Genomic DNA, 15,296 nt, shown 5'->3' on the forward strand with positions numbered 1-15,296 from the left:
CCAGCCTGGTTCATTACTCAAAACCGCAATCATGGGTAAGACTGCCGACTTGACTGCTGTCCAGAAGGCCATCATTGACACCCTCAAGCAAGAGGGTAAGACACAGAAAGAAATTTCTGAACGAATAGGCTGTTTCCAGAGTGCTGTATCAAGGCACCTCAGTGTGAAGTCTGTGGGAAGGAAAATGTGTGGCAGAAAACGCTGCACAACGAGAAGAGGTGACCGGACCCTGAGGAAGATTGTGGAGAAGGACCGATTCCAGACCTTGGGGGACCTGCGGAAGCAGTGGACTGAGTCTGGAGTAGAAACATCCAGAGCCACCGTGTACAGGCGTGTGCAGGAAATGAGCTACAGGTGCCGCATTCCCCAGGTCAAGCCACTTTTGAACCAGAAACAGCGGCAGAAGCGCCTGACCTGGGCTACAGAGAAGCAGCACTGGACTGTTGCTCAGTGGTCCAAAGTACTTTTTTCGGATGAAAGCAAATTTTGCACGTCATTCGGAAATCAAGGTGCCAGAGTCTGGAGGAAGACTGGGGAGAGGGGAAATGCCAAAATGCCTGAAGTCCAGTGTCAAGTACCCACAGTCAGTGATGGTCTGGGGTGCCATGTCAGCTGCTGGTGTTGGTCCACTGTGTTTTATCAAGGGCAGGGTCAATGCAGCTAGCTATCAGGAGATTTTGGAGCACTTCATTCTTCCATCTGCTGAAAAGCTTTATAGAGATGAAGATTTCATTTTTCAGCACGACCTGGCACCTGCTCACAGTGCCAAAACCTCTGGTAAATGGTTTACTGACCATGGTATTACTGTGCTCAATTGGCCTGCCAACTCCCCTGACCTGAACCCCATAGAGAATCTGTGAGATATTGGGAAGAGAAAGTTGAGAGATGCAAGACCCAACACTCTGGATGAGCTTAAGGCCGCTATCGAAGCATCCTGGGCCTCCATAACACCTCAGCAGTGCCACAGGCTGTTTGCCTCCATGCCACGCCGCATTGAAGCAGTCATTTCTGCAAAAGGATTCCCGACCAAGTATTGAGTGCATAACCGAACATAATTATTTGAAGGTTGACTTTTTTTGTATTAAAAACACTTTTCTTTTATTGGTCGGATGAAATATGCTAATTTTTTTAGATAGGAAATTTGGGTTTTCATGAGCTGTATGCCAAAATCATCAATATTAAAACAATAAAAGGCTTGAACTACTTCAGTTGTGTGTAATGAATCTAAAATATATGAAAGTCTAATGTTTATCAGTGCATTACAGAAAATAATGAACTTTATCACAATATGCTAATTTTTTTTAGAAGGACCTGTATATGGCCAACCGTAGGGAAATTTTTTCGCCCTATTTGTTGGGTTTTTCAGGGTATGGATCCTATCCTTGCTGTTTTGTTTTGGGGTTACTTTTTGGGGCTTGGAATGGGTGGGTTGAGCGATGGAGCGGGGTCCGAGTACTTCTACAGTGTATAAGGAGTACAGAGATAACATTGCTGTGGTGTGCGTGGATGCTAAATATACGATGTGGTACTATGGCGAATAGTCTTAAGATAATAGGATGGTATGTTAGGGGTTTAGGTGATTCGACTAAACGTACTGCGATGTTTATGGCGCTACAACACTTTTACCCTGCTATATTTTGTCTGTCAGAGACTCATTTATCTACTAACACTACTTCGGTCCTGCAAAGGCCGTGAATTGGTCACGCATTTCACTCTATATTCTCTTCACATTCTAGGGGTGTAAGTGTTCTAGTGCATAGATCTCTGCCATTTATATGTCATTCGTCTCGCATAGACTATAATGGTCAGTTTGTTTGTCTCCACTGTACCTGTTTCCATTGGTCATTTATATTAGTAGCAGTGTACATTCCCCCTCCCTACAGCAGTGAGGTAATAAAAGAAATTATGAGATATGTTGAGGATTTACCCCAATGCCCTATTCTGATAGTAGGTGGAAACTTAACCCATTTTGGTTACAACTGGTAGATGGGGGAAAATGGCATGGTGGAGGAATTGAAAGAGTTCTTTGTGCAAAATGATGGATCGGCGAGTGTGGGTGTGGTGTGGGATACGTGCAAAGCGTACGCTAGAGGCCTTTACATTCAGAAGATTAGCAGGCATAAAACAAAATCTCGTGAAGCCCAGAAAAAGCTGCAAGCTTTAGTAGTGGAGGCGGAGGAAAGGTTTATAAATACACTTGATAGGGCAAGTGAGTACTCCCTTATAGCATCCGCACCTTCCTGAACTATTCCAGTTAGATGGCTTTTCACCCTGGGAGAACAAAGGAGTGAGATGTATATGTCAATTACAGAGTGCCGATGTTTTTAAGTCCTTTGAACAGTTGAGAACTGAATTTGGTCTCCCACACACGGCCTTTTACCAATTTCTGCAACAGCTAAATCCATATAGCTGAAATGCACTACGGTCCCGCTGTTTCAGCAATTTCTTACAATTAGTTCCTCGAGCGGTCTGATATCGTCTATCTACAGGAACTTATATGTAAAATCAATGAAACAAGAGGTCTTAGCAGTCAAATCTAAGTGGGAAAGGGAGGTCGGGCCGATCTCAGAAGAGCAGTGGAAGTCGCTCTTAGCGCTCACTCCACAATTGTCAGTGTCTGAGGGGCAGCGTATGTCCCAGCTGTTTTTAATACACCGGGTGTATAGGACTCCAGAGTTTTTATGCCGGATAGGTGTTCGGGAAGATGCGGATTGTCCTAGATGTGGCATGAGCCCTGCATCCTTGTTACACATGTTCTGGGAATGTGCAGAGCTCCAGAACTTTTGGTCCGCGGTTCTGGCCACAATAAAAGAGTCATTTATTATCACAGTTCCGCCTGGACCGAGAACATGTATAGTCGAGATATTAGACATCAAAAATCGCCATCACCGTCTGGGAGTACAGCGTCTGTTATTTCAAGCTAGGAAACTAATAGCCAGATTCTGGCTTAGACCGCAATCTCCGACTAGGGGAGAATTCCTAAATAGGATGTCAGATATAATACGCTTAGAAAAAGGTGTATATGTTAAAAGACAATGTGTAATGAAGTTTAACAAAATATCTAACTGGGAGAAATTTAGGGTTCAGTGTCCGGATTAGCTGCTCTTCTTAGTTGGACTATGGGGTAGGTGGGGGCACAGTCCTTGTTTCTGTGTGCTTTCCTTCTCCTCTATCCTATTTAGTTCTGGATGTATGCTGTATGGAGGTGTTTAGTACTACGCAGGATGGGTGTCAAACGGACTGCTAAACAGACAGGAGAAGTACACCAATGGCTATGCTTTTGATATATTAATAAGATAACCGATTCAGGGGAGCGGATCCGTTCCAACGCTTGGTTGGGGAGGGAGGGAATTTTGTTGGGTAGGTTGGGATGGTCCTCTGTTTATTAATTATAATGGATGGGAAATGTGGTTTGTACCAGGTATACTGTGTAATTGGATTACTTGATCTTATGTACATCTTATACTATGCTTGTTGATACATAGTGTACTCATGAAGGTAACTATTTGTCTGATCTTGTAATGATATGGTATGTTTGTCATCAACTGTTGCATGTATACTGTGCAGACTATTTTCCTTCTTTGTATTTTTGTGATCTTCATAAAAAGTTAAATAAAAATTATCAGATAAAAAAAAATAAAAAAATCCATTGTGGTAGTGTATAGAGCCATAAATGTTAGAATTGTGTCGATGTCCCAATATTTATGGACCTGACTGTATAGCATCTGGAGCTATGGTAGTAGACATAGCATCCAGTGGTAATTACTCCACCCGAGGAGTGAGTAACACTATAGGATGTACGGTATACATGGGTAGTGCAATTAGTCCGTCTATGGGTGGAAGGTCATATGGTAGGACGCACGGTATACATTGGTAGTGCCATTACTCCATCTATGGGAGGAGGGGAATATGGCTGTACGGATGTACAGCAACCAGTGGTAGTGCAACTACTCCACTTAAGGAAGGGGGAAAGCGACAGGATGTACAGCGCCAGTGCGTGTCCATGGAAGAGGGGTTGGATGAAACATCCAGTGGACTTGTTGCAGGTAAGTGCGGAAGTAACCGCATGAGGGAGGGCGCACATGCACCACCTTAGAGAGGGTTAATTCACCACACTCAGCACTTGATAGTGCCAGGGTACTTTTTATTTATTTATTTTAATACAAAACGTATAGTCGTGTATTTGAAAACTGACACCCCTAGCCCCAACTGGAGGCAAGAAGGGGTTAATTTTAAACTACACAGCCATGTAATGGGGAAGCCAGCCTCAGTAAGGTGGCATGCCGGGGGCGGATCTCAGCCACCTCATGGAGAAAGGGGATGTCTGGGCACGAAAATTTCACGCCAAGGGGGCAGTCCCCGCCCACCAAACTCCAGGATGGAAGTTGCGGCCTAGTAGGTCGCAAAGCCAGGAACTCGCGTAGCCATGGGCCGAACAGCAGGACTTCCGGCCAGAACAGAAGGCCGGGAAGAACAGCCGTGGGATTCCCAACCCCAGACCGAGGAGACCTGGGACGGGGCTACACGACACACGGTAGATGAATGCAGCAGTCACCCCGGGAGGGAATGTGACTGCTGGGAAATGGTACCAGTAGGCCCCAAAAGAAGGGGGTGGAGAGAACCCAATGCAATTGGAAAACAGCACTTGGCCAAGGAATGGTGGGGTGGGGAGGAATAAAGAGGGGAGCTGGAGGTGAGAGATTGGGGGAGGAGGTGGATGGAGGGGGTTATACTCACCCTTTGTTCACAACACTTACCCCATCTTCATCCTCTTCTGTTCACCCCCTCGGGGTACCAGCAGGGTTACCTCTTCAGCCACTAGCACCAAGGTGGTAGTGAGGCTGGAGTGGAGGGGGGACTACTGAATACAGGTGACCCCATGGCTGGCAGGATGCAGGGGTGCTGAGCCGCCCTGGTCCACTTTTGCCTTCTTAGGGGAGGTCAGGCGGTAAAGGGAACCGACACCAGTCTTCCTCCCCGGGTAAACAGAGAGGCCGGGCGTCTCTGTTTCCCATACCTAAAGGGAAAAAAGGAAAAATAACAAAAGACGACTCCCAGAAAAGCAGGGAAGTCTGCCTCCTACAGACACTAAGCTAAAACTGACTAGCTCAATGTATGCAGGAGGGCTATAGCTGAGAGGAGGAGCTAACACCTTTTTTGCCTAGTGTCGCCTCCTAGTTGCAGCAGCAGCAGCTATACACATGGTCTTCTGTGTCCCCCAATGATACGAGCGAGAAATACATTTTAAAGTGAAAACTGTACAGCAAACTCATAAGCATAGCTAGCTAAGAAGTCCACTGTAGCCATTAATCAGGCATTTCTGCCCTTCTTAGGGCCATAACTACTCTACAACCAAATCTACTGCCACCCAGGAGGTCGAGGTTCGCTGAAGCGGTGCCAGGTTCATGAACATGTGGTGTAGAACAAGAAATACGTCCTCTAACTCTGTTATCACCAACCTTTCCTAGAGGTATCAGCATGATATTTGTAATGAGATGAGCTCTTCCGTGGAGGTGAAGTACTGCTGCTGCTGCTATCTCGATGGCGAGAAGTAGATTTCTTCTTCACAGATTTATGAGACTCTGAACGACTTCTACTACGGTGTTTTCTCTTTGAATGGCTTTTGTCCATGATGTCTTTCTCAGTAAGGATTGCTGTAAACCAAATATATTCTGTTATCAAACCACCATGGTTACCAGTTACCCATGTCACAGCTCCAATGGCGACATGAGACTAAATGCCGGCCCCAGGCGTCCGGATTTATATAAACAGCCAAGTGGGATGTAGTGAATGATAGCAGAACAAGCTACCCTGCGTAGTACTCATTCACTACAATGGAAGTTACGGAGACAGCGGCAGTTTCTATAAGCCTGGCCACCTGGGGCCGGCATTTAGTCCCATCTCGCAATGGAAACAGAGAGATGGTGACAATCCTTTTAATTGACCAGAATTGTCACTAATGACATCAGAAAAATCCATTCAAAAGCATTATTTAAATAGCAAATCTAATGCTCTAAAATATTCAATATAGTTGTTACCCAGTTTTTATATACTAGGTACTCTATCAAGGAATGGCGATTGTGGCTAACAAAAGTTCATTTATTTTTCATATTATTTTGAAAGATACTATATAGCAGTGATGGCGAACCTTTTAGAGACCGAGTGCCCAAACTGTGACCCAAAACCCACATATTTATTGCAAAGTGCCAACACGGCAATTTACCCTGAATACTACAGTCCAATCTAGTATATCTTCCATGTACTTTATCATTTAGCTATAATAGCCTGCCTACATTCAGTGCTCTGCCTGTGCAGTTCATAAGTCTAAGGCATATTGGTACACCATAGACTTCTTCCAGGGTGCGGGTGCCCACAGAGAGGGCTCTGAGTGCTGCATCTGGCACACCTGCCATAGGTTCGCCACCACTGCTATCTAGTAACCACTTCTGAGACTAAAACTAAGAGCTCATGCACACGACCACGGTTTTTGTCTGCATTACTGGCGTTTCGGATGCAGACCTATTCACTTAAATAGGGCCCATAAAGATGCAGACAGCACACCGTGTACTGTCCGCATCTGTATGTCTGTTCCATAGCACCTGCAAAAAAACAGAACACATCCTATACTTGTCTGTTTTATGAACAAGGATAGGAATGTTCTATAGAGGGCAGGACATTACGTTCTGCAAAATGCGGAACGCACACTGCTGGTATCCGTATTTTGCAGATCCACAATTTGCGGACCACTAAACAGGTTACATTCATGTACATAAGCCCCAACATACATCTGAGTTTCACCCTGGGGAAGTTGTAAGATCAAAGCATTTTAAGATCAAATTGGACTTTGTATTTCACTAGGGCTGCAATTGTAAATTACCTGACAACTTTAGTAAAATGTTGAACATGGTGGTACGATTGTGATAATTTTTTTTTACAGGAGTTTTCTCCAGCCACATAAGACTTAAAAACACTTAGGCCCCTTGCAGACGAGTGTTCCTCCCGCAGCGAGTCCGCAACGCAGCTCCTGACCTGACCTGCCAGCGCTGCCGGGGGGGGGGGGGGGGGGTCACATAGCATTATATTGATTTATGATGCTATGTAACCCTTACAGTTCTGGAATGTATTGGATAACACTGGCATAATGCTGTTAGTGATATCCAATACATTCCAGAACTGTAAGGGTTACATGTGAATCCCATCAGTGCTGGCTGGTCAGCCCGAGTGCTGCGGTGCGGACTCGCCGCAGGAGAAACGCTCGTCTGCAAGGGGCCTTATTAAGTGATTTATCAAACTGATGTAAAGTAGAACTGGCTTAGTTGCCCATAGAAACCAATCAGATTCCACCTTTCATTTTCCAAACGAGCTGTCAAAAAAGAAAGGTGGACTCTGATTAGTTGCTTTGGGCAAGTAAGCCAGTTGTAATTTACACCAGTTTGATAAATGACCCCATTATTATGGAGACTGTAGAATAAAAGAATTAATACTCAACTTACCGATCTCCTCCTCCTGTTCCAACAATTCCTGGGTCCCACCAATCTTCGCATTAGTACCTCTGGAAACAGATATGTGACACTAATCAATGGCCATAACATATGTTCAGATGAGAGCAGTGGGAGGTAAGGTAAAAGGTAAGACTAGTGTTAAAAAAAAAAAATCTGCACTTTTTTCACTTTTTATTTTACTTTAAAGGTGTTGACCGCTTTAGTAATAGAAATGCGCTGGATATACAATTTTAATAAAGTTACTAATATGTCTTTATCAGAAGCAGAGTTCTGGTTTTGCTCCCTGAGAAGCCACAGCTGCATCTTCCAAGCACATGCCGCTCCAGCCGTTATTATAGCTGCACATGGGGGAGCTTGTAACCAGACACGTCCTCCAATTTTATACATTACATTCAGAAAACTAGCTTGGGCTCAGTGTGTTACAATGGAGGATGAGGAGTGACGTGTCTGGTCGCATGCTTTCTCTATCTGCAGCCATAGAATGGATGGGAGAAGCACACCGTCTCAAGGAGAATTTCTGATAAAAACACATTAGTAAAATTATTAAAATAATGTTTCCAATGCATTTCTTAGTGGCCAAGCCCTTTAAAGGAGGTTGTCCTGCCTTTACTAAATAATGGCCTGTCTTCACGATAGGCCATTACAAGCTGACGGGTGGGGATTCAACCCCCCCGGCCATCAGCTGTTAGGGTGTAGCTTTGTCACTGGAAGTACTCAGCACTGTCAACCTTGTAGTGCAGGGAGCATTACTACAGTGCTGATTCCACTGACTTCAATGGGAGCAAAACTGTAGAAACAAGCTCCCTCCACTACAAGGGTGACAGTGTTATGTAGATCCGATGCCAACTTCCGGCAACAAAGCTACACACAAACAGCTGATCAGAAGGGGCATTGGAACTTGGACCCCCGCCGATCAGCAAGCGATAGCTTAGTGTGAGGGTAGGCCATCACTTAGTAAAGGCTGGACAACCCTTTTAATATTTAGTCACATGTTTTAAGAAGGTTCCAGTCATTCTAATAGGACCTTCCTATTCAAGTCATTTTTGGTATGCCATAAATCTCTGATCATAGGGGTCCCATTTCTAAGAATCCTGTTGATTGCAAAAAATAGTGGTAACTAGTAAAAAAGCGGTCAATCTCTGTTAAAAAAATTTTTTAATAGGTCATCAGTATCTGATCGGTGGGGGTCTGACACCCAGGACCCCCACTAATCAGCTGTTTAAAAAGGCACTGGCGCTTGCAGTAGCACCGCAGCCTTTTCCGTGCTCACCAAGCACAGTGTCGTACATTATATAGCGGCTGTGGTTATATCGCAGCTCAGTCTATTCACTTCTATAGGGACAAACGGATTTGACTATAATGGGGTCCATTGGCTTCCGGCATTCTTACAGACAGCCTGTTGTACTATACTGTCCTGATAGAGGCTTTAGATGATGCAGATCTGAACATAGCCTTATACATTTCCCATAGAGCGGCTGCACCAGAAAGGAGGACAGGAAACCTGTGTTCTTGAGATCCCCACGATCAGACATTTACACAACACTAAATGTATTTGCCATAGATAGCTTTCATAGGAGAAGCCCTTTAACAACATACTGAGCTACGTCTGGTGGACCTGACACATCTACTGGTTTGTCAAGCCTACAAAGAGCAGGCTATGGGGACAGACTGGAAGCTCTGTGCATCAGGTTCTCACAGTAACTGCTCCTAACTGTACTTGTTAATGGAGAGCCTTTCCTATAATTGAATACAATACACATTCCTAATGACACGGGGCATAATGATGTAAACTAGGGGTCCAAATCATCAGAGACCTTCTTAAACAAACTACCCATGTGAAGAAAATGTTATACATATAAATGACAGTAATGCTAATAAGCTGCACACTGCCGGCCTCACCGTCCTCTCCACAACACACTGACAACTATCAGCTTGTATCACCCTGTAAACAGGAACTCGGCACGGTCTCTAAGTGGTTCCCCCGTACCACACAGCACGCATGCGCAATCATCGGCCTATGTTATAAATGCGCGCAGAGCAGCGGAACATGGAAGTAATAGACCCCCCTCACACCGAAGACAAAATAATGAGCTCCCAGCGTGAAGGCAGCGTTACTTTGTGCCTTTATTTACCCGACGGAATCCTGGTGCAACATTCATTAATGTCCCCGGATACGTGACACCTTCCTTACAGTTCCGCAACATAAAGGTGTTCGGTTTGTTAAATACTATATTTTAGTAACCCAGGAACAGGGTAATGAAGGAAACTGTGTGGGGAAAATGAACAGCTGCACATTTTGGGGTAGGACTAGACAGTGTAATTCCCAGTTGCACCAAAGTTGTGGGTAAAATGTGTGGGCACGATTTGGTTACTCCTTTTTGGCTCCACAAACAATGGGTGCTGAAATGAGATCTGCAGACAACAAGGAGGCTGAAGTTGGTTTCTTATTCGCATCATTTGTATTGTATATAGAATATTTTTTAGGAGACTTTATCCCATACCTCCCAACTTTTGTAAATAAGGAAGAGGGGGCACTATGTGCGGCACACACAGTGCGCTGCAGCAATTTTTTTCCGCACTAGGCCATGCCTAATTCTACCCAGTCCCCTAAATGCCCCCCACATAGTAATTATTCCCTCTTTGTGCCCTTCACAGATTATGCCCAGATATGTGCCCCCTCACAGTAGTTATGCCCACATATGTGCCCCCTCACAGTAGTTATGCCCACATATGTGCCCCCTCACAGTAGTGATGCTCAGATATGTGCCCCCACAGTAGTTATGCCCAGATATGTGCCCCTGTAGCGTTATACTACCCTACCTCGTGAGATTTCCCTACCCCCTGACTTCCTGTCGCACTGCTAATGACGTGGGAGGCGTTCCTGAGTTTTGACGATCTGCGCATGCGCAAACCGACAGTTTATGGAAAATCTCAGCGGAGTTCAGCTTTACACCGGGACACTGCGCATGCGCAGGAGAGCCTCAGTAGGGAAATATTACGGCCCAGTGCGCAAGGGCGGCTAACTCCGGCCGGCGCATCGTCAAAACTCAGCAACGCCTCCTCACGTCATTAGCAGTGCGACGGGAATTCAGGAGGTAGGGAAATCTCACGAAGTAGGGTAATGTAACGCTACACCCCCTGACAGTAATATTCCCAGATATGTGCACCCTCTTAGTAATATGATTATTTACAATTGGTCACTAGGACCACAGGTTGTCTCTAGGTTTACATGTGTTACTTTATGCCTATATATATAAAAAATAACGTTTATTTCTTTGTCATTAAAATGTCCCTACCTAAGACTGACATCTTAAAATTATCAGCTGTGTCTGCAATTCCCGCTTGTTATTGCCTTATTTCTTTGCAATAGGGCTGCCTATAGGGCTCTCATTTATTCCTGCCTAACAGACTCTACTGTTTTCCCACGGTATCCGCCGTGCTGTTGTGGGCTCACACTGTTTGTCTCACAGTGCGCTGCTCCTCTGAGTCTAAGTTCCTGCCTATTGCTCCCTAATTCCTCATTAAAGCTGCATGTCTGTCTATTGCTAAAGCAGTCACTTGCTGTTTAAAACACATGTAGCATTCACACTCTGCCCCCCGACATGTTTCGCCAAACACTTGGCGTCCTCAGGGGTTTTGACGATCAGCTGTTCAAGAAGGCAGCAGGGCTCCTGTGAGCTCCATGGCCTTCTCTCTGCTTTTACTAGGCCAGTGATGACACATTCATCGGTCTTGTGGCCTAGGAGCAGCTCAGCCCTATGGAAGTGAATGGGGCTGAGCTGCAATACTAAGCACAGCCGCTATACAGTGTACGGCGCAGTGCTCACAGAAGCACTGATGCCTTCCCAAACAGCTGATCAGACCGGATGTCAGACCACCACCAATCAGATACTGATGACCTATCCAGAACCGCTTATATTTTAAAGTGCTGCTGAATATGTTAGCGCTATATAAAGATTATTATCATCAGTAAAAAAATTTTTTGTAAAACCCTTTTAAATGATTTTGGGTCAGTAATCTTGCACTGCCAACTAAGAGGTTGTAGACTAGCATCTGATACAGTTGAGTTCAGCCTGGCCCGAACCGGTTCTGGACACTTTTCACTGATTTGAATAAGTGGTATTTTTAAGGGGTTAAATGAATCAAATGCATTACCCTCTGTATGTTGGCAGTGTGAAATTAGTGGCCCGAAAAAGAAACCAACTTCAGCCTCGTCAGACTAGAGGTGTCGAGTGCAACTTTTTGAACCAGTTTTGTTGCTGTGGTATCTACAGTAAGAAAATCATGGGACACAAGTTACCCCTTATCAACATGTTAGTTTGGTGGAGATCTGACCACTGGAACCCCACTAATGAGAAGCACAGGGTCCAGTACTGCTAAATGGAGCTGCTGGTCGAGCATGTGCTGCATCATTCATTCTGTATGGGACTGCAGAAAATAGCCCAGTGCTGATCTCCGCTATGTTCAGCAATCCCATAGAGAATGGATGCTGCGGCATGGTGCATACTTGACCAGCTTCTCCATTGGCTGAACCCCCACTGATCTAGTGTTTATCCCTAATAATGTGTTATAAGCAGAATACCCCTTTAAAGGGGTTCTCCGGGCTTTATACAAAAACTGTCCTTTCTTCTGCCTTGTAGAAGATAGATAGTTTGCTTAATACTTACCTGTCCCTCACTCTGCCGTCTCTACTGCACTCACACATTCTGCGGGCTCTTCCACTCAGGTCCCCACTGGATGTGTTCAGCTGCATGGTGCGATGGACATGTACATTTTAAGCAAACTATCATTCTTCTACAGGGCAGAAGAAACTACAGTTTTTTTTAAAAAGCCCAGAGAACCCATTTAAGTAACATTGCAAATAGTTAAAGGGAACCTGTCACTGGGATTTTGTGTATAGAGCTGAGGACATGGGCTGCTAGATGGCCGCTAGCACATCTGCAATACCCAGTCCCCATAGCTCTGTGTGCTTTTATTGTGTAAAACAAAACGATTTGATACATATGCAAATTAACCTGAGATGAGTCCTGTACGTGAGATGAGTCAGGGACAGGACTCATCTCAGGTTAATTTGCATATGTATCAATTTTTTTTTTTTTACACAATAAAAGCACACAGAGCTATGGGGACTGGGTATTGTAGATGTGCTAGCGGCCGTCTAGCAGCCCATGTTCTCAGCTCTATACACAAAATCCCGGTGACAGGTTCCCTTTAACAAAGAATCATTGTAAAAGGGGGGGAAGGTATTAAAATGATAAAAGAATGTTATACTCACTATTATGAACCTACTGCGCTCCAGTGCCAGCTATGGAACAGATGAGGTTCCGAATGCTAGGTATAGCCTATTTAATTTACCGTATTTTTTGCTAAAGTGGAGGGAAAAAGTCAATGCGTCTTATAAACGAATAGTGACCCCAAACGTGCAGGCTGCAGCAACACAGGAGCTCTCACTGAAGGCCACTGAGCTGCCATAAAACTGTGGGCGGGCAGCCGGGAGTTAGCACAGGCTGGCATCAGAAGTTAGCTTTCAGTGAAGCCTCCAGCCCGTGCATACATCGCGGCACCTTCACTAAATGATGCCAGCAGCCCGTGCTTCCATTAACTATTACTATCGTTGGGCGGGGTGGCGGCTTCTCTGTATGCGCTGTACTGCCGTCAGCCCACACGTCCTACACTTACCTATAGCTCTTAGGGCCCTTGCACATTATTATTTTTGTTAATCTATAATAAAACGCTGTAGAAACCACTTGCGTGATGCAGTTCTTGTGTGGGCCACATTTTTATTTATTTTTTCCTAATAAAAAGATGCCAGGAAAATCACTAAAAGGTTTGAAATGCTGTGTTTTTAAAGAAACAACAAAACCACTAAATATGCCACCTAATTAATAAAAATTCCAGTACCCCAAAAAATCCTTGTGTCCTGTATTTAACATTTTACCTTGATGTTTAAAGAACATCTCGAGCTGATGTTTTTACTGCGAAAAGAACGCACACACCTGGTGAGGGATAGCTGACTCCTAGACATATGCCCCTACAACACACTAGAAGACATTTTGCCCAGTTGACAGACTTTGGGAGAGGGGTTGCATGTCATGAGGGTGTCAAGAACCACGCCTGACTCCGTTATACCCGGGGTCAGGAAGTCGCAGCGGTTGGCTGCGCGCTCTGTGTTGTAAGATAGGACTGTTTCCTTATGGTAGCTTTCTGGGTTTGCTTTGCAACCCTTTTTGGCTCACTCAGGGATCTGTAGCTCCTTCTCCTCAGCTGTTCCTTGTCCAGCACTCCCAACCTCCTTATATTCCCCTCACACTTCTCTGGTTGCCAGATATAGAGCTTCCTGCCTGGACTTCTATACTGACCCACTGGAGCTGTGTTGCTGCGTTCCCTGGTTGTTGGTCCAGAACGTTTCCCTCCGGATCCCTGTTGGACCTTTGTGGTCTGCTGTTGTCGCCCACCTGGGATTATATGATTGTCTGTCCTCTCCTTGGTGTTTTCCTCTTGGTGTCAGTGGTGCGGACTAGTGATCCCACCGCCCCGTTCACTACCTAGGGCTCATCTTAGGGAAAGCCAGGGTTTAGGCACGTGATCGGCGTACGGGTAAGGAACCCGTCTAGGGACGTCAGGTGCCAGCCGCAAGGTGAGTCAGGGGTCACCACCTTTCCCTCTCCCTTGGGCAGGGCCTTCCCTTTTCCCTCCCTTTGCGTGACGCCGGTCATTACATTGCATCACTGGACTTAGGGAAGCACGATGGTTGTTTTGATAAATTGTCTGCCATCTAGGCTGTTCTGACCTAGCTGTTATGAGCTGTTGGGGCAGTGGTTACATGAGAGCAGGCACACCAGGCTCCTTATGGCCCAGAAGGACCACACAGAGTTACATGTTAACACCCACCTGATGCTTGAAGTTGTCCAGTGGGCCACAAATGGTTAAAGAGAAATTAGAAAATGTCTATGGCTCCAAATTGCGAAAGTATAAAAGCTTATTGTGTGGCATTAATTCTTCTATAGTCAAGCCCCACAAATCCCTACTGCCTGTAGATATGATAAGAAGTCATCTTACCCGCCTGGTGGTTGGTCACAACAAAAAACGAGAGCGCACAGGCTTCACCCTAGGTCACTACTTGCCCGTCACAGCCTGAAGAGCACATAAACTATGCAAATTCTTGCATAGTTTATTTTAAAAAAATCGGAACAATAAAAATATGTTTCAAAGGTGGACCTCCTCTTTATTAATTTGTTTTTAAAAAGTGCATTTAGATTATTTTAAGATGTAAATGTAAAATTAAAATGTTACATTAATATTTTAAAGGGCTTCTGTCACCCCATTAAACCGTTTTTTTTTTTTTCTTTACTAATAATCCCTACACTGCGATCTCATCATACATAAGCTAATTAATGATTTTCGTTCAGTAGAATTTGTTAAAAATCGATTTTTGAAATATGTAAATTACCTTGCTACCAGCAAGTAGGGCGGCTACTTGCTGGTAGCAGCCGCATCCTCCGATGGTAATGACGCCCCCTCTACTTGTTGATTGACAGGGCCAGCGGACGGGATTTTTGTCTGCTGGCCCTGCCTGTTTTGATTTAATATCTGGCGCCTGCGCCGCAGCCGTACCTCTCTTCAATCTGCGCAGGCGCACTGAGAGGCGGCCACTCGCTCGGCCGCTCCATCCTCAATGCGCCGATGACGTCATATCTACACCCGGCGCAGGCGCATTGAGGAGCGGCCGAGCGAGTGGCCGCCTCTCAGTGCGCCTGCGCAGATTGTAAGAGAGGTACGGCCGCGGCGCAGGCG

General features: G+C 45.3%; 1 protein-coding gene across 1 annotated transcript in view; it reads right to left on the bottom strand.

Annotated features, from left to right (window-relative positions):
- Positions 1-13,902, bottom strand: part of ARL6IP4 (ADP ribosylation factor like GTPase 6 interacting protein 4) — a 46,497-nt gene extending 32,595 nt beyond the window's left edge. Inside the window, exons 1-3 of the mRNA XM_044290349.1 lie at positions 13,862-13,902; positions 7,494-7,552; positions 5,460-5,654 (exon numbers count right to left, since the gene is read on the bottom strand). Of these exons, the coding sequence (XP_044146284.1) occupies positions 5,460-5,631 (172 nt within the window). The 5' untranslated portion in view covers positions 5,632-5,654; positions 7,494-7,552; positions 13,862-13,902. The remainder of the gene's footprint in view (positions 1-5,459; positions 5,655-7,493; positions 7,553-13,861) is intronic.
- Between the last annotated feature and the right edge of the window lie 1,394 nt (positions 13,903-15,296).

This window comes from Bufo gargarizans, chromosome 1, assembly GCF_014858855.1.
Source record: "Bufo gargarizans isolate SCDJY-AF-19 chromosome 1, ASM1485885v1, whole genome shotgun sequence".
NCBI lineage: Eukaryota > Metazoa > Chordata > Amphibia > Anura > Bufonidae > Bufo > Bufo gargarizans.